This window comes from Typha angustifolia, chromosome 8 (assembly GCF_048772165.1).
Source record: "Typha angustifolia cultivar Huaian chromosome 8, ASM4877216v1, whole genome shotgun sequence".
In the NCBI taxonomy this organism is placed as follows: domain Eukaryota; kingdom Viridiplantae; phylum Streptophyta; class Magnoliopsida; order Poales; family Typhaceae; genus Typha; species Typha angustifolia.
In genome coordinates this window covers 16,938,754-16,957,403 of record NC_133246.1, presented here as the reverse complement: position 1 = coordinate 16,957,403, position 18,650 = coordinate 16,938,754, and the positions used below count along the sequence as shown (strand labels likewise).

At 37.1% G+C, this 18,650-nt stretch overlaps 2 protein-coding genes across 11 annotated transcripts; both read right to left on the bottom strand.

Annotated features, from left to right (window-relative positions):
* Positions 1 to 471: 471 nt before the first annotated feature.
* On the bottom strand, positions 472 to 5,123 carry LOC140764600 (APETALA2-like protein 1). Of its 2 annotated transcripts, XM_073103244.1 has the most exons (11): positions 4,963 to 5,123; positions 4,096 to 4,854; positions 3,949 to 3,974; positions 3,795 to 3,825; positions 3,615 to 3,702; positions 3,377 to 3,522; positions 3,091 to 3,135; positions 2,861 to 2,964; positions 2,642 to 2,775; positions 2,096 to 2,206; positions 472 to 1,225 (listed from the first exon to the last, which is right to left on the bottom strand). In XM_073103244.1, exons 2-11 carry the CDS (start codon positions 4,599 to 4,601, stop codon positions 998 to 1,000), a joined length of 1,419 nt encoding a protein of 472 aa, XP_072959345.1. In that variant the 5' UTR covers positions 4,602 to 4,854; positions 4,963 to 5,123; the 3' UTR covers positions 472 to 997. The 2 variants fall into 2 exon arrangements, with proteins under 2 accessions (XP_072959345.1, XP_072959346.1); XM_073103245.1 differs by lacking the exon at positions 3,091 to 3,135.
* A 5,182-nt stretch (positions 5,124 to 10,305) lies between these two features.
* On the bottom strand, positions 10,306 to 18,291 carry LOC140764957 (DNA repair protein RAD51 homolog 2). 9 transcript variants are annotated; one of them, XR_012105116.1, is made up of 16 exons: positions 18,201 to 18,291; positions 17,988 to 18,101; positions 17,731 to 17,874; positions 16,911 to 17,014; positions 16,763 to 16,826; positions 16,439 to 16,494; positions 16,174 to 16,254; positions 14,948 to 15,013; positions 14,721 to 14,812; positions 14,522 to 14,638; positions 13,531 to 13,674; positions 13,388 to 13,454; positions 11,965 to 12,295; positions 11,609 to 11,747; positions 11,317 to 11,505; positions 10,306 to 10,744 (listed from the first exon to the last, which is right to left on the bottom strand). XR_012105116.1 is itself a non-coding variant. In XM_073103838.1 (13 exons), the coding sequence occupies exons 1-12, from the start codon at positions 18,282 to 18,284 to the stop codon at positions 13,432 to 13,434; spliced, it is 1,089 nt and encodes a 362-aa protein (XP_072959939.1). In that variant the 5' UTR covers positions 18,285 to 18,291; the 3' UTR covers positions 10,306 to 10,744; positions 13,388 to 13,431. The 9 variants fall into 9 exon arrangements, 3 of the variants coding, with proteins under 3 accessions (XP_072959939.1, XP_072959940.1, XP_072959936.1); XR_012105114.1 differs by having other exon boundaries at positions 11,317 to 11,747; XR_012105115.1 differs by having other exon boundaries at positions 11,317 to 11,747; positions 12,090 to 12,295.
* Positions 18,292 to 18,650: the final 359 nt, after the last annotated feature.

Here is an 18,650-nt window from a genome sequence, read left to right as displayed (position 1 = left end):
CACAAGGGCATCGTGATGTGTTCCTGTGTCCAAAGTCAATTTGCAGCCAGCCAACCAGATAGAACCTAGGACAGCTATCCTTAAACATCCAGAAGTTTTTTTTTTTAATTTTTAATTTTTTAATATTTTGCCCCTTGCACCAAAAATATTGGGTCGAATCGTTATAGAATGATCAAGCTAGTAAATCTTGAAATAGGGAAGAAAACAAGAAGAATTGTTGATATCTATCAAAAGGTACCCCAGATTATTTATTATGAATAGGTTCCTGATGTAAGTTGGGTAAACAACAACATTAATTTGAAAATAAAATAGATAGATGAGTGAAACTAGATTTTCAGGTAAGAGAAATGTCATAATTCTAGGACAGCTGTAGAGCAATGGCAATGCATACATCCAAAAATATTCTTTTCTGCTTCCACCAAGTGAATGATACAAAAGAAGGAAAGGTAAACGCAAGGAGTGCAAGTGAAATTCCATCAAACCAGTCACTTTCTCCTGATTCCAAGAACGCAAACAGAAGAAACATGCAACAGAAATACAATTGGGGAGTTCCATCAAGAATGGAATCTATTGGTGCTCCATGATTCTGCAGTATAAGCACACAAAAAAAAATGGAGTACAATGTATAAGTCACATTAGACAAAAGCAAGGGCCCTTCCTTCATCTTGCTGGAACTCATTGAGATGAAATAAAGGAACTGGAACAAGTCAGGGATGCTCTCAAGCATATATGGATGGATACCTCTCGATCTCTCTCACTCTCTCTCTATATATATATGTATCTCTTTCTGCCACCACAGCTGTTTTCTGCGTAGGAGTACAAATTTAAGACAAATAACTAGTAGTAGGATGGACCACCTCCTAGGCTTCCAAACTAATAGCCCCAAAAAAATTCATAACTGTGGCCCATTGGCAAATTATGCTACCAGGTAAAAGAGTTCAACAACCACCCAGTAGCATACCTTTGCAGAGTACTAAGTTAGATGACCCTATTGGCTTCAGCTCTTGAAGTAGTAATTTGATGCAGATGACGGATTAAAATGAAAGGGAGATGCGGAAGGGGGTGGCAGCAGCGGCGGAGCAAGAGCAGCTGTTACAGTGGTGGTAGAGAATCCTGATGATGCTGCGGAAGAGAACAGTGACAGCGGGGTAGGACCACGCATCTGCCAAGCCCACCCAGGGAGAGCTTGTGTACCCACTTCAGGCCTCTTATCTCTGGCTCTTTCCTATATTTTCAGGTAAAACCCAATTAGAACCAGAGCCACAATACAGGATCAAACACGGCACAAACCAAGCAGAGAGCATGAAACAAATAAGCAAAATTGAGTGACTGGACAAGATAATATTATTATGACAAAGGAGGCCTTTGAAAACTGCTATAGACCGAGGACTAGAGATGGTTGATCTGCCACGTTGGCCAAAACTTTATCTTTCTCAAGTGTAGAAAGCACAAATTAAGATAATAACATATAAATAGGGAGAAAACAAATTAAATGTCTTAGGCTTCAGTTTACATGTTACAGTGGATCGATCAAGAGGGGAGGATTGTGTCGTCAATATATCAGCTGTTTATTTATCTATACTTGTAGAAAGAATTGTTCAAAAAATGCCAAATGTCATCATCAGAAGTTCATAACATTAATCAAATGCACATACAAAGGAAAAAAGCCTGATGTTATAAACGGAAAAAGACAGGCAGCTAAATGGTCAGACTTCAAAGGAGATGAAAAGTTGACTAACATTAAGATAACATCCTAAAAGTTGTTGGTTGTTCAATAATGCCAACTTTCTAGGTTGTTACTTTTAAGGGCAAACACTTAACACAGAAGTACAACAGGTTTGCTTAATTTACAAAATTCAATCTTCAAAAAATCAATGCAGTGACAAATAAGAAAATATAAGACAAAACTGTCGGCGTACAAAGTAAGACATTAGGTCCTACAAAGTAAGAAACAAACAACAACAATAAATATGGATGGAATATATGGCAGATATATATTAGAGTACTCCAAGGATCCTTGAAAATATTAAAAATACGATCTCGCAAGATATTTTCTAACTTAGCAGCCGACAAGGAGCAACTAGCTATACATCACCTCATTACTGGAAAAGAAGGCTGGATATTGCGCGGTCCACCCATGAGGCTGCTCAGGCAGCATAGTTAGGCAATGGGGCTGACTAGCTAGTTGAGAGGAAGACTTTTCAACCTGTAATAGAAAACAAAGGCAACGCCAATCAGCAACACTACCTTCCAAGCAACTTTCTGGTTTTAGACAAATATGTTGCAGCTCTTTACATCAATCAATTATCAGACACTTGTTAGTGTTCATCATTCAACAAATAATGCTAGTGGTGGGACACATGAAACAGACTAAATTGGACAATTGTCGTAAATTCTCAATCAGTTAAGTACACCTCAAAAAGGAAAAGTAGTTGAGGCAGTGAGATAACAGTGCTGTTAAGGATAAAATCCAATGAGAAAAATGTGAGTTCACAGCTGTGATAGCATAAAACAACTGACTCAGCCTGTTCATGGAAGGTGACAGGTACTCTTGTTAGGTCTCCTGTCTGTTTTCAATCTATAATTTTGAAAAGGAATACTTAATAAGCATGGGGACTCTTATCGAAGCAAGTCTACTTGCCTTTGATTTCTTCATTTCAGAAGCTTCAGATGTTCGGTAGCAGAATTGAATCCCGACTGAGTTCTGATCCCTCTTTGGATTTTGAATGAGCGGTTGAGATATCCTCAAGTTCAGATCAACTTCATGACTTGTGTCTATGTCAAATAGGATAAAAATTGATCAATAGATCTGTATTTTCTCAAATAGATGGAGAATGACATTACTGTTGGGGTACAATACCTCCACCATCGGCAACAGTATGCAGCTCTTCTTCATATGTACAAGGCTCAAAATTTGTTACAGCCTCCCTCCCGTTACACTTTATAGCAGCCTTGTCATAAGCCCTGAGATTAAAAGAAAAATGGGAAAGAGAAAAAGAAGATTTGCGTTGGAACTCATTCCTGCTTAAGATAATGCAAAAATTAAGAGATTCAATAACAGCCAATGATCATATCCATGCTTGGGCGGACCTTGCAGCTTCTATTTCGTTGTCGAATAGCCCAAGATATATGTACCTGCACCCAAGCATCGCATCTCATCGGTAAAGATTGGGTTTCTATATTCTTTTCCATTTCTTAAAGAACCAGGATGTTTATCATATCATAGATATTTAACATGTAGTCCAAGCATATATATAGCTCATGGTGAATTCACCGAGAAAGAAAACCATGGATTCCCAAAGAAAGCCATGCTCATCAAATCCTATTGAGGAACTGAAAGGATAACAAGGCAAAGAAGAAAGGCAAGGAATCTTACTTCTTTCCAAGAAACTGGCCCATCCGAGCTTCCCATCGACCGCACTTGTGAAGCGTCACCCCTCTATACCTTGAGCTTCCCCTTGAGAATCCAGTGCTTTGCCGGCGCAGGATATGCACAAACTCTTCTTTCGATAGATTCTTCATCTGAAAGAGGAAAGTTAAGAGTTAAGCTATAGCTTCCTAATTGGCCCAATGAACAAATTATCTAAAAAGAATAAGTCGTATCTCCATTTCACCTGTTTCAAATCTTCATCATAGTCACTAAGGTTGAAATTGATATCAGCTTCAACACCCCGAAACTTAATTGCAGCTCGATCATATGCTCTGCAGTCAGGATAATTACACCTATAATTTTCCCCAAAAAGAAAGATATTTTGAGTAAAACGGTTTCCCCTTGAAATAGAAAGATTCCAAACCTTGCAGCAGCATGAGCAGTGTCAAATCCTCCTATAATATCCCAATCAATCAAACCACGCAAAAGAAAAGGTGGAGAGAAGTCAAGATGACATCAAACAAATAATATTAGCGACACCAGATAAGATCAAAGAGAAATGGGCATCGATTTCTTACCCAAATAGACTTGTTTCCCGCAGTCCCTGCATTACCCAACAACTAACTCATCACTAAACTGAACAGGCAGAAAAAGAAAAAAAGAAAAAAGAACTATATCTATCCAATCCAATTAAGCATGAAACCAAAGGAAAGAAAGAAATTTACCAGATATGAGATTCCCATCTTCCAGTTCTCCGGTAGAAGGTAACTCCTCGGTACTGTGAGCTCCGAGACCTCGGCCCCCTCCTACTCTTCTTCGCTTGCTGCGGGGGCTGCTGCTGCTGTAGCGAGACCCTCGGTGTCGAGAAACTGAGATCGACCCAATTCGACATCGAAGACGACGCATCTCCCGTCACCGGCGGCCGCGGCCCATCCGAAACATCCAAGAGAGGAAACAACTGCCTCGTGACAACTCCAGACTGCGGCGACAAACTATTACCATCCTCCTCGCCCTCCTCTTCCACCTCGTTCTCTCCTTCGCCCGACACGGCCGAGCCCTTCAAGATATCGAAGCTCAACTCCACGGCGTGCCGGGTGGAGCTCGAGTCCTCATCCGCCACCACCCCGCTACCGGAGTCCTCGGCATTGAGAAGCGACGAGTCGGAGGTCCCGGATTCGCTGCCGCGGCGCTTCTTCTCCATCTTCTCACCGGCGTTGAGATCCAACATCATATATTTCCTTCTAAATCTATCAAAACCACTTCGCAATCCGATCCGAGGGTTTCCCACTCCTCGTTCTTCAACCACTCTTCTAGCTTAGGGTTTCGTTTATCAAGAAGAAGAGCCAAAGCAGGAAGAGATAGAAGCAGGACAGAGCTGACTCGTTCTTACGAAACATTTGCCTCCACACTAGTCATCAATCTGATACAATCTCGTATATTCTATCAAATCTCACTACTTCTTCTTCCTCCCAATCCTCTCTCAGCTAACCATCGGAAGACACAAGACAACCAAGATCAGATCCGATCAAGAACAAACAAACAAAAAAATCTTAACAAGAGGCAAATAAAATGAGGAGGAGAAGTTCAAAAACCTTGGAGTAATCGAAGGATAAGCACAGAGCAGTAAAGAGTGCGGTAAACGAAGGCGGCGCCGCTGTTACTCACGGCGAGTCGAAGTCGGCTCTGATAGGCGGAGGAGGAGATGAAATGGGACGTAAGGCATTTAGGAAAAGCGGGAGTATATATAGCGAGAGAGGGGAAAGCTTCAGGAGTATAATAGATAAAAAAAGAACAACTGTAAATATACGGCGTACTAAGGCTGACGACCGGCAAACGCCGGTATCCCGGTTTTGCCTCTTGTCGACAAAGGAATCCGATCCGTCCGGTTAGATCGGACGGATAGGAAGTTTCCGAAATCGATTTCACGGCGAACGAACAACTGAGGCTCGATCTCGAAACTCGTCATCCTATTGGTTGGGCAGCTAAGGATGTGACAGATGGGTTGATGTGATATGACTTTCCCCAAACGGGGTGATTCACGGGTGCGCGCTGGCTCGCAGTCGCACGCACGTACGTACATGCGAAGAGTGTACTAAACTTTTACATCAACGTGGAAAAGCTTGTGACTAATATTTAATTGAATACGTTGGGATAATTACGTTCAGATCCTCTACATTATTATTTTTACAATAGACCCCAAATTATTAAAAATATCTCACCATCGTAGATTTTAAAAAATAATAATTAAAAATATTAAAATATCCCTTGAGAATGTAAGCGTATTTTAATAAACTAAAATTTCTCATTCTTTTTTTAAAAATATATATATAAGAATAAATGTATTATATAGCTAATAACTTATAAATAAAAGAAATAAAAATAATGAAAATCTAGTATATGAGTTTTTGAGATGTTTAAAAGAATTTATGTGTCAAAAAAATTAGAAAAGTATATGAAAAGGAGAATAAATTTTAATGTTGACTCACTGTGTGGATCGAATCACATGAATTGCAACCTAATCTTATCATTAAAAGTTTCAGATCTTATATTGCATCTCAATCTCATTTAATACTTCAATCTTTCTCTGAATGAGCTACCTAGCTTTTTGTATTAAATTATTAACTAGTAGCTTTAATTTTAGGATTAGCATACCAATATATCTTATGTTCTAGAAGAAGCCTCTTATAAACGAAAGGACTAGAGCTGCACACGTACCTGTCAGGGTTCTTAGTGTTGTCACACTTTAATTAATTAGCCAAAAGCCACAGTAAATTACTTAATTTATTATAATATTCCATTTAAATGTAATAGTCGACCAAACGTGATAACCCATCCTACTAGTTTTAATAACATAAATAAATAAATATATTATTAAATTTTAAGCTGCAGGTGGTATCCTATAAGCCACAAAAAAATGTAACATTTTTTTTGAAATATTTTAGTTGCTATAATGTCCTCAAGTCACGTCATTCACGAAGTTAGAGAAACATATTATACCATTTAATAAAAGCATAAGTACGATGATTTACGAATATTAAAGCATCTTGTCTTGTATATTAGGGGTGCAGCTCACCTTATTTGCCTCTCAAAGGGTTTAATAATAGAAAATAAACTAAAGAATTCAAGTATATATATATATATATATATATATATATGGTTAATTAATATATAAACCTATCAAACTCAGGATAAAATAGTTTATGTTTATTTTAGGTGCTTGGACACTTTCAAACGTAATATATGCGACAATGTCATTTTAGTATCCTATTCATCATAAAGTCTACATTAATACCATATATAGCATTTAGTCAACAAAAATAAGATAATTGAAAGAGCCAATAGTGTTTGGTTAAATTTCACTATCATCTCGTGGACTTTTCGAGCATGAAATTCACCACTTTTTTCCATAATTTTAAGATTCCACATTTTTTCGAAGCTAAAAGTTTTACCGCAATTAATTTGGCTTGATGAGCTTTATATTATATCAAATCTATCTAAAATTTTTTCTCCGGACTCCTCTCTTGTGTCTTCTGTCGTGAGAAAATCAAATCGATGAAACGTATATTTCTTCTAATATCCCTTATACTCTGACAATAGTTGACATCATTATTTTGAAGATTGGGTTCACAGTGATAGTCATTTTCAGTTATAATTTCTGATCCGACCAAATGAATCTCTTGACCTCGTCCTTTAAGAGTTTCTCATCTTTATTGTCGAATGAATTTTTCTAACCTTTTCTAACTGAGCTTGATAATAAACCTGGTCTACGGCGAAAATGGGAATCCTATTATCCCTTCTTCAGTTCTATATTTTTTTTCCTCATTCTCCTCTCTTTGTAATCTTTAAATTTATAATTTCATAAATTCTTCACCTTAATTTAATACCTGGGCCACTCTATTATTTCTGAAAAAAAAAAAAGAATGAAAGGAACCAATAGTGACTCCTGAGAATGGTACTTCTTTCATTTTTTTTTTGATTATATATATATATATGTATATACTGAACAGGATTATATGCACCTAAAAGGACTCCATTTAATTATATAATTAAGAAGAATAAACTTTCTTAATAAGCTGTATTAGGGAGTGCTCAAATCATCGGCAGGAAAACCTAGTTCTAAAACAGTTGTCATTCATGACATCAGTCACCTAGTTTTGAATCAATTGCCAGTTGCCACTCATCACCTCACTCTATTTTATAATTAAATGTGAACTTAAATATCTAAAAAATTAATTTGGTAAATTTTTTCTAGAACGGTTAATCTCCAATAATTGAGGAGAGTAGTCCTCGGATTCCAACTCAGGATCACGACGCCACGTCACCAAGTTAACCGTAGCCATCCCAAGGGCAGATCGGTCCACACAAAAAAAAAAGGAGAGGTGGGGTTGAAGAACGAGATCTCGACCGCCCATTCGAGGCCTACGACAAAATCGCCACGTGTGACAGACCACGTGGCATCTTTCCCCTTGCGGTAACCCTATCTAACCTTAAACCGGCCTTTTCCCGTTATTCTCGTATTCCGCCGGTTATGGCAAAAAAGGGTCGCCATACGACGCCGACCCCACCTATCAACCGGCTACTCCCGGTGTCCACCCTCCCCACCCGCTCTCGCCCAATGGGAGGGCGCCACGCGGGACCTCTCCGAAAGTCGTGGACGGCGTTTTGTTTTTCGGGACATATTTATCCCGTCTCCGTTAACAGGGAATCAAAAGATTAATTATAAATATTAGGATTAATTAACGTATGAAATAATAACGACGATAAGCCATATTTTCTGCTACTAATGAGAAGTCGACAAGGCATCGCATTACACTTGCTGGGTTAAAAGAGCACTGAGCACGAGATCATATAAAAACAAAGATATGACCAAAACGGAAAATATTAGATTAAAAAAGTATTAGTAATAAAGTACTAAGGAGGAGATAAGAAACTATTATCATATGAACTCAGTCGATCATGGCTACAGTTTTTCAAGCCTAGGAAAGCAACTTAATTTATAATATGAATAATCACACTTAGCTTCCTAAACTATTATAATATTCTATAAACATCTCTTAAGTATAGTTAACCACGTTTAGATCGAATAAGCCGTCATTGTTGTCACATTATATATATATACATAGATATTGCTTTTGGTTCAAGTTGGTTTGGAGCAGCACCCCTTGCCCCTTCCATAGTTGCTAAGGCCAAGGGCCCGCGTAGATTGTCTACAATCCAGATCGTAAGAATATCCTTCGATCTCCAAGAAACTGCTGCCATTTTCCTTCTTTGAAAATTTTAATTGATATATATAATAGCAGCAAGTAAGTTAGAGGTAACGTCCAAGATTTATAGTGGAGAAAACGATAGGGCAGGAAGGCACAGCACACAGAGGGGTGGGTGGGTCCACTAGTAGGACATACAAATATGGGATTATTTTTTATCCTGCCTGTCAATAAAAGATGCTACCTTTTCCTTTGCTTTACTTTCTAGTGTCATGTGACATGGTACTTTTCTCATCTCATCACCTGCATGAATTAAACGTTAGTGCCGACACACTCAGCTGCAAGGCCACATACAATTAAAAAATATATATTAGGGCCCCCCCCCCCCCCCACTTCTCTTCTCTTTTATTTTGTTTTTGTTTTTGTTTTTCTATGTAATTGGCACATCAAATCAAAGGAAATGGGGGTGGGGGAGGGGTTGGGGTTGATCAAGCCCCAGCTATGAAAGCAATACACAGGGTGAATATTATTAATATATTATACTATATGGTTGTCCCTGAAATGAAGATAAAGGAAAGGGTGGGATACATTGATGCCTCCTGTCTAATGGAGCCCAATTGGCATTTGTTTAAGGATTTGTGTGCTGTTACGATAAGACGTGAGGAGTAATCTAAGAGGAGCTAGGGTGGTGTGTCTCGTCTCTCTTAAGAGGCCACGCATAGAATGTGTTTGTTTAATTGTCTATTTGACTCGTTTTTTAAAGGTATTAGTTGGGGGCTTTTCGTCCTTGTCACAGGAGGAGGAGGAGGAGGGGGAGGTTAGATAGATGGGCTCAAACGTTGGACCAGGAGTAGGAAGATTGGTGCAGAGAGAAAGAGAAATGTTACCAACAAGACCCTCTTCTTTTTTTAAATTATTTTTTTCGTTGGAATCATGTGGAGTTTGTTTTAGGATTAGGGGAGGGGAGGGGAGGGGGGGGGTGTGTGTGTTCAAGGGGACCACGTTGTTATATATATACATATATTATAATAAAGTTTATTTTGGGGGGATTTTGTTGGGAAATGAGAGTAACTTTTGGTGGGTGTATTCATGTATGAATGATGCATGATGATGCATCGTCGGCACAAGGGTACGAGGTTTTGCGGCTTCGGAGACGTGGGAGCTTTGCATCCATTCACGGGGAAGTCTTCTTCCATATATGAAATTGCTCAAATGCTTTATCTAATTTTACCCTCCATTTCACCGTCTTGGTTGCTTATTATATTACCTTATTAATATTATTTATTGTTTAATTCTAAAAACACCTTGGATTAAATTTAACTTGATAACACATAAATAATATATTATTATTTTTTTTAAAAAAAAATTAAATACTTAAATTACCCCCTCATAGAAGAAAAGAATACTCTGAGTCTGCCCTTTTTTTTTTAAAGGAGTAGCGATTCTGGTCATTTTTGTACATACGATTTAAGTTAACTATTATGTATGATTACTTTTAATTAAAAAAAAACTATCGTTGAGGTACTTTTAATAATTAAACTAAAATATAAAAAATAAATACACATAAGATAGGATGTAAATAATAACAAAAGCAAAATGCTGAATAACTTTTTTTTATCAATTTCCCTATTTTATACTCCAAGTCTAATCCAAATACTAAAAAGAAATATCACCACAAGGGAGATATCCAGGAAGAATAACATTATAGCAATAAATTCAACGAGTCCAGCATACTATAAAATGATATAGGAATTTTCTAGATCATACGTTGCAACAAATAATCTGCTACCAGAAACAAGTTTAAATGCTTAGCTTCAAAATTAATTTAGAAAATGCGACATAATTGGATAATTCCTACATCCATATAATACTCAACAGTTGTAGAGGAACCGTTGGGCCGTGTGAACCAGGTCGCAGCCATAAATTAAGCACACGTGATTCATTCGCCGGGGTGAGTGAATCACGCAATCTCTCCTTTTTTCTAATGCAACTGTAGCCTGTTACTCTCTGTGGACGAACAAGGTTGCCATGTCAACTCTTACCAAAAAAATGGAAAGGAAAGCACCGCCTGTAATTAATGCCTTCAATCCAGTGAGTGGAAAATGCTGAGTTCTTAATCAAATTGAAAGCACCGAACGATTTCGTGTCGCAAATTTGATCAACTCGTTAGCTGGGTCAGAAACAAATATTGGTATCTGTCAATAAATATTAACTTTGTAGAACAAGAACATAAAAACAGTTATAATCAGATAGAGGCAGCATCTAGGATACAGAAACTATCAGGACCTTACGGCAAGTTAAAAAGCAAAGTATATCTGACAACTGTTGAATGAGGATCCTTCATAAAAATTATTCTAGTTCACCTTGGCCATTTAATCCCCAGACCTAACTTTTCATGCAGAATTATTTGCCTTCCCAACCCCAACCTGCCTTTTTAATAGCTATGAATAGTCCTATAAACTCCCTTCTTCATCTGGTTTACTTGGTAATAGATTTACAAATAAGGGATTAGCCTGGAGAGAAAACAATCCTGTAGACACAGGGCAAAAAATAGATGGTAGAATGTCTTTTCAGCGCAAGATATTAACTAAACAACTACTCAAAAAATTTACATTGTTATAAAACGGTGACTTTTTATTTAATTTTATAAAAAAAAATTCTCAGATTTGATACATAGTAAGCTGATCAGAATAGAACAATAAGTTGTACAGAGGACAGCAGAAACTTTGGGATGTTCCATACCAGCAAATGTAGGGATGGAATTTGATGCACATGTTGGAATTTAAGGATAGACCAAGCAAAATAACAAGCGCAGAGCCATTTGTCTGAATCTGCAACATCGTCGTCGTCATTTATCTGTGGTTTCTTGCCTGATGTAAGTGTTCAACAAATCAAGTTGACATCGGATCCGCTTCTTATGCATATCCCTATCTGTAAATCAACTATAACAGCAATGAACAGACAAAAAGTGCTTGTACCCTACGCACAATAGTTTGACAGGCCAAGATTCGTTGGGGGGCTAACTTCTACATACCATTTCCTTAGGAGAACTCTACACACCATGAATCTTTATGCAAGTCATGTGGAAGAACAACAGTGACCACACTGTTCAAACCTAGAAAACTGTCTTCATTTTCTTCGGACTTCATAAGCGAATAGAATCAAATGGATAACTGAAAAAAATCAAGAATAGAGACATCTTATAAATATAATAATTGGACAACAATATAAGCTCGTTATAGGTTAAAAACGACTTGCAAGTTGATGCAATATGAAGCATTATGTCGTGCAGTCACTATTTCTTAGCTGCTTAGTCAGTTGCAAACAAGAGACGGCAACCTGCAGGTAGCAGGTTAGCTTTTTTTTCAAAAAAGTTTCAATGAAGCTCACATCTTATGACTTTTCCTCAGAAAAAAAGGGTTTGAACCAGCAGAAAGACAATTCAAGTACACTTGGTCCAATGGTGATAGCTACATGTTGCATCACTCTTGGGAGATAGTATTATAGAAACATACTGTCTTAGTTCATGCAGAAGTTTCCCCTTTCTGTTGTACTTTGCGCCCCACTAGATTTCTCTGCCTACAGAAGTTTCCCCTTTCTGTTGTTCATATATTGCTCCTATAGTCATTTCTGAACAAGCAATTCCAACATATAGATTATAGAAGCGATTCCTTGCGGTTCAAATATTCTTCCCATGTCATTAATCTAGCTTTTGGGTACCCTGCCAAAGAAGTATTTTACACTTCATATTAGTTGTTCGATCCTTTTGTCATTGATCCATACATCATGCATCTACCGACATGGCTCTGAGATTATATTCTAGCTCAGATCAATCAACTCGGCATCACTTTCTAGATTTCAATAGGCTTAGATATGAATTATTATTAGGGGTGAAAATGGATCAGATATGGATCAGATAATACTCAATCCGTATCTAGATCAATATTTTTACTTTAGATACGGATTCAAATATGGATACTAAATGAATAACAAAATTTAAAACAATATCCTAACTAAACAGATACAGGATTTTTTCTTAAACGATTCAGATAATTTTTTAATAGAGAATCGGATTTTAAACGAATGTGAAGCAAATTTTAAATAAATTATGACATCTTTTTTGGAGACAATTAACACAAAATATTAAGAGTTATTAAGAAAAAAATTCTTGCATACCAAATGCATACAAAATTAGCAAATCAATCTCTACAAATAATATAGAACATATTATTAGTAACAATATCAATATTTACAATTTAAAAATGCAAACTAAAAATTAAAATTTATTCAAAATATATGCGGAAAAATGAATATCTGAAAAATTATATCCGATCTATATATGTATCCATATCCGGGTTTTATAAAACAACTTATCAGTAGCTGAATCCGTATCCGAGTTTTTTTCAAAAATCTTACTCGTATCTGTGTCGAATAGAAATTTTTTACCTAAATCTAATTCAAATCAAGTTGTATAGCGGGCCGAGTCAGAGTTAATTCGACCCATTTTTACCCCTCATCATTATACTTATGTGATCTAAATCATCTTTGCTATGGCATCCTAAAATGTGTGAAACAACTGTAGAGAGATGGCGGCATGGCCTCATTGAAAAGCATTTGCTCATAAGGTCCTCACTCTAAGTTACCAGCAAAGACATAAGTTAACAATTCATCTAGTAAATTTACAAAACTATACCATTGAACACTGATAAAAGCTCCTAAGAAAATCAAGAAACACAACAAATGTTTCAATAGAATAAATTAACAAGTTCATAAGCGATGAGTTATACCGTTAAGAGTATAGTCTGCAACTTACAGAGAAGTTTGTCAAAAGTGGCATTGATGAGAGAACAATGTACTTCACTGGGCAAAAATGTTGTGGCCTGGATAAATAGCCCATCAGACCGAAAAAAATAAAGAAAGAAAAAGCAGCTAGAGAACTTATTTTCACTTATGGACCTTGACAATGGATTCTGCTTATCTCAGGGCCTGATACATCAGTACCTTCATCGCTTAGCAATGAAATCCCTGAAGACTCCACAATAAATGGAAATGCTACTGCTCGAGATAAGGGTGATTTTGCCACCTTAATGAACCTGTGACCTGCAATTTCATTTGTATGAGGACCAAAATTAGCAAAACTTTTGCTACTATCATCCATGCTCCAATAGACCAATATAGTCTGGACAGGAAGATGTTAATCCCAATATGGCCTAAAACGGCTAGCCATACATAAAGAAGCAACATCAAGATATTTGTTGTCCACAGTTTGAAAGGTACAAATGAGAGGTAAAAAATTTCTGCGCCAGACTCGTGGTGGTAAATATGCTCATGTAGCAACTAGTTTAGAAAATCTTTTTTCTTCGACATGGCTAAAACTCATGGATTTCCTTCTTCGAAGATCCTAACGTACAAACCAAAAAGGAATAGGGGAAGTTGTTATTATCATTTCTTCACAAAATTCTAATGTGCTTACATGAAACTTGCACCAGAATCAATCTAGATAAGCTAAGCAGGAACTAGGAAGTAGGAATCGGGATTGGCCCATTTCGAGAACCATGCTTAGAAAAGCTCAGAAGAGAAAGAAGAATATTTTCCAGGCTAGACTGTAGGACAATAGATCTCAAGGTAGCTAAGCATGTTCCAAGACTTATGAATGAAGATGAAAAATCTCTTTTACTCTCCATAAGAATGAGGGGCGGAGGCTAGCCTCAGTGATCATTTGAAAGACCTCCAAGTGGAATACAAGATTTATACAATAATGTGCCTTTCCAAGTTAAGATGTCTAGTGTTTATCAAGCAGTGAATCTATTTTGAACAAAAGGTCTTCTGTACCCAGAACAACTGCTCATAAATCTTAAAATTAATAGTGAAACCACTGCTCATGAGCTCTCAGGCAACTTAAAATTCATTTTCTTTTAGCCAATAGTCTGTTACTATGCCAACTAACCTGAATGAGCCTCAAAGACAAGACGGATATTTACACCATGCGCCCATTGGATCCCTAAAGCAGCAATTAGATGAGATTCGAGCCTTACAGTATTCTCGCAAGTATCATTCCTTTGCCCTGTATTTAACAAAAAGAATAAACCCAATCCATGTCTCCATGAGCTAACAAAAGCATGCTCGCATTGGAAATGAAGATATACCTTGAAAAGGAAACCGTAAGAATTCATCATTGCTTTGACTACGTACTTGGTTTGTGACCACAACAGGGATTTGTGAGAACTCGGCTATAGATCTGTAACTCCTTATCGTTAATAAAGAAAAGTTGTTGAATGACAAAAGATTTGAGAAAGCTTAATATGATATCAAGTGAAAGACACTCCAATGCCATATTCTTAAGGTGGATTAATATTAAGGCGAAAATTCTTACTTAAGAAATGAAAGTGGCCATCTTAGAGGATGCTGCCGAGGACCAGCTGTACTTCTTTCAGTATCCCTGCTAAATATAAGCACATCAAATTTCACTATAGAAATACAAGAAGTAAATATAAAGAACCATTAAGAAGTAAATAAATGGAGCTTGACCTTACATTAAGATTTTTTCTGTTTTATGTATATCTCATGGTTGCGCAACGAAATGGTGAATATATGATAACAAAATGATATAGGGGGGTGGGGGTGTAAGGGCTGGGTGGGGTGATAAATAGGCAAATCATAATCAAAATACAGAGTTGCAGTCATGATTACAATATCATCATGGGAGAAAACAAAAGGACAAGAATACTAGCATCAATAGGCACAAAGACATCTATTTAATTAAAGATGATAAAAAGGATACATAGTACATCAATTGTAGACTGATGTTGCACTAGTAATGCTTTAGTAATATATAGGCGCATGTAATTTGAGATGATCAGAATTACTGATGTTGCATTACTAATATGTTAGTACATTCACAATATTTGATGTGATATCTCATAATTTTTCTTCAATAACACATGTATCCACAAATTTAAACACTGCCACTTCTTAGTATGTAATCTACTATACCAGGCAAAATTAGAGGATTTTTTTAATTCCAACTGAGGCACATATACACCTTAACTGTATATTTGTGGCAAAATTGTATATTTCACAGAACCTTTATCAGTAGTTTTAAATGGCCAAATTCCTGTCGCTTTGAGAAAAGATGAAGTCACCATGTAAGTAGCATTATCAAATGGCCAGTATGAAGTTTTACATTACTAATTAAAAAATTTAGATGTTGCAGGCTAGGAGGAACTCTCTGAGAGCATATAATAAGAGAGTAGGCAAAGGGAAGGGAGAAAAGAGTTGGCAGTTTACTAGAAAAAAAAACTATCTATAAGGCATGCACCATACTGAATAAGTTATTAAGAGAATCTAATTGGGAATATCAGAAGACTGTACCTTCACTGATAACAGTCGCAGGCACTTAAACAATTCTGTATAATTAAAAATATCAGAGCATGCAAACATCTTTCTACACAATGAAATGATGAATCCATTTTTCCTATGAATTTCCTTATGCATAATACCTTTCTTACTTGAGTTACACATAATACAGCCAACAGATAAAACGTAATTTAAGGACAATCCTGAGTTGATCAGAACTACTTGAAGTAAATAAGACCTTACCCTGAAATCAGAGCAGCCATGCTGTCCACAATGATCAACTTCACTTCATTTTGGAGAAGTGTCAGCTTCATCTGTTGCAAGCTGCACGAACACCACCTGATAAGCTCTAAGAGAAATCTAAATGAACATTCTAGACTAGACCATAAAGGTAATTTGATAGAGACTTAGACGAAAGATCCATCACATTTAAAGCTCATTGGCAACTTATATGAACTTTCATATGTTATTCCCTTTTCTCACATCAGTATCTAAATCTTATCCAGACCTCTGAGTAAAATCGGACAGGGATGTTGGTCGTATAACTATAATCCGTCCAGCCATCTGCAGAAGGAAATGATGGGATAGCTCAGATCACTTGCATTCATTTTTTTTTAATTCATATCCAGCAGTGTGTCAACATAGCCATCTGCTTGTCACATGAAGACCGCAAAACAACATAACAGAATACCTCATTTAACCAGTAATCCGAATTTTAGCTACATTATATCCTCCACCAGATAAAGTAGGAATCATACCTTCGTAAGAATATGTTTTAAAACACGATAAACAAAAAAGAAAACCTTTTCTTCATTCTCAAAGAGAAGAAAACCTTTTGTGCTAAGCCTTCTGATCGAAATATTTGTGGAAAGCTATTTTCTCCAATCTCAATCATCCTGACATAGATCATAAGAATGGTTCAACTGAAATATCATTAAAGAAGTGCAGCAAGTGTGAAAGAAGGGAAGGTTAGCAACTACCTGTGTGAAGAAAATTTAGATTCTGTATCGATATATATAACACGACCATTTAGACCTCCGTAGCATGCAGGTAAGGTTGCTAACAATGAGAGCTTCAGACAGAACTACATCACGACATAGTAGAGAATGTCAAAATTTTGAAACTTACAAACTAAATACCTCCTAAGTAGATGGAGATCTTTTACAACTTATGAGGCCTGCCCAACTGTTTAGGAGCCTGATAGAGCTAGAACTACTTACATAGCTATATGGTTCAATGAGTAAACGTCTGATGTTACAAGGACACTAATAGATAGTTCCATCTAGGAAGAGCACAAGTATATCTAACTTTGACATTTCAATTAACACCATAAATAGAGACTTTTGAATCTTTTGTTCAACAATGATTTTCTATCTACATTTTCATTCTTGCAATGAGTTCATATAATTCTTTTATTAACATTTAAATCCTACCTCCTCTCATCTCTCACGACTTCTAAGTTCAATTACTGAGCATTCTTGCAACAGAGATTATCTTTCTAGCGAACTTATCTCTCATTAAAATTTTAACTCAACTGTAGCAGAGCCATCAAGGAAACAAAAGAAAATAAGTAAATAAAATTACATTATTAAAGCAACAGAATCAAAAAAACATTCCCATCGACAAATTACTTCGCTATCTACTAATTTATACACAACCATTGCTCCTCCCAACCAAAATCACGACTCCCCACCATAGAAAAACCTAATTCTAAGCCATTGGCCATCCATCACACTCTATAAACAATAAGACCAACAAAAAAAATCACAAATTTTTTTAAAGACAAAAGAAGACGCTCACTTGGGTTTTCCCAATCCCCGAGGGCCCAACCAATTCCGTAAGAGCGCCAAGAGGAATTCCTCCACACAATGCTTCATCGAGCCCGCGCAGTGACGTCGGGAGATGTCCTCCGGAACTCACGCGATCCTCCATCAGCGCAAGCGCCTGCAAACCCTAATTCCTACATAAGAATCCGAAGAGAGAGAGAGAGAGAGAGAGAGAGAGAGAGAGAGAGAGAGAGAGAGAGAGAGAGAGAAAGAAAGAGAGAGAGTGCTCACAGTTTGATATGGAGGGCATGCAATCTCGCTGATTCGAGTCACCGCAGACCTCACTTGATCGAGATCAACGCCCAAAAGTGCCATCAGATCGACTTCGGGCAAGGAGAGAGCATCCTAAGGAGGGGACTCCAAGAAGAAGCTGAGAGAGAGAGAGAGAGAGAGAGAGAGAGAGAGAGAGAGAGAGAGAGAGAGAGGATTCTAATAAGGACAAACCTTGGCCGTTGTGATGTTGCGAGCGGCGAAGATGTTGGCCATGGAAGAGGGAAGTCCCATTTGGCAGATGAGCTTATTCGCCATTGCTGCTCTCTATCATGTGCTCCTTTCCCGCTCTCTAGAACGGAAGTAGTAGAAGACTGAGAGAAACGGATCGGATTTTGTTGGATCAGAAGGAAAGATCCGAATCCGAAACAGGCAATCAACTTTGTCTTTTCTTTTAAGAAAATAAACACCACTTTTAGTTGTAATACTCTTGAAATATAAGAAGTGGTTTTAGAGAGAATAAATCAATAATGTGCATAATTAAGGTACAATTTTTTATATTTCTCTTCTAAGAAAATAAGCACAGCTTGCGGTTATAATACTTTTGAAACATTTAAATGATTCAATAAGAACAACTATACCAGTTAAAATAATCTCAAGTATATCGATCACCTTTCTAGTTGA

Excerpts from the sequence above, each read along its gene's own strand:
- LOC140764957 (XM_073103838.1), bottom strand. The coding sequence starts at position 18,284 with ATGGCGAATAAGCTCATCTGCCAAATGGGACTTCCCTCTTCCATGGCC. Across the intron at positions 17,015-17,730 it reads CGGGGATTGGGAAAACCCAA|TTCTGTCTGAAGCTCTCATT; the intron begins GTGAGCGTCTTC and ends GTCGTGATGTAG. Across the intron at positions 16,827-16,910 it reads TCTAAATTTTCTTCACACAG|GATGATTGAGATTGGAGAAA; the intron begins GTAGTTGCTAAC and ends GATCTATGTCAG.
- LOC140764600 (XM_073103244.1), bottom strand. The coding sequence starts at position 4,601 with ATGATGTTGGATCTCAACGCCGGTGAGAAGATGGAGAAGAAGCGCCGC. Across the intron at positions 3,826-3,948 it reads CGGGAAACAAGTCTATTTGG|GAGGATTTGACACTGCTCAT; the intron begins GTAAGAAATCGA and ends GGGATATTATAG. Across the intron at positions 1,226-2,095 it reads CCTTCTTTTCCAGTAATGAG|GAAAGAGCCAGAGATAAGAG; the intron begins GTGATGTATAGC and ends CTGAAAATATAG.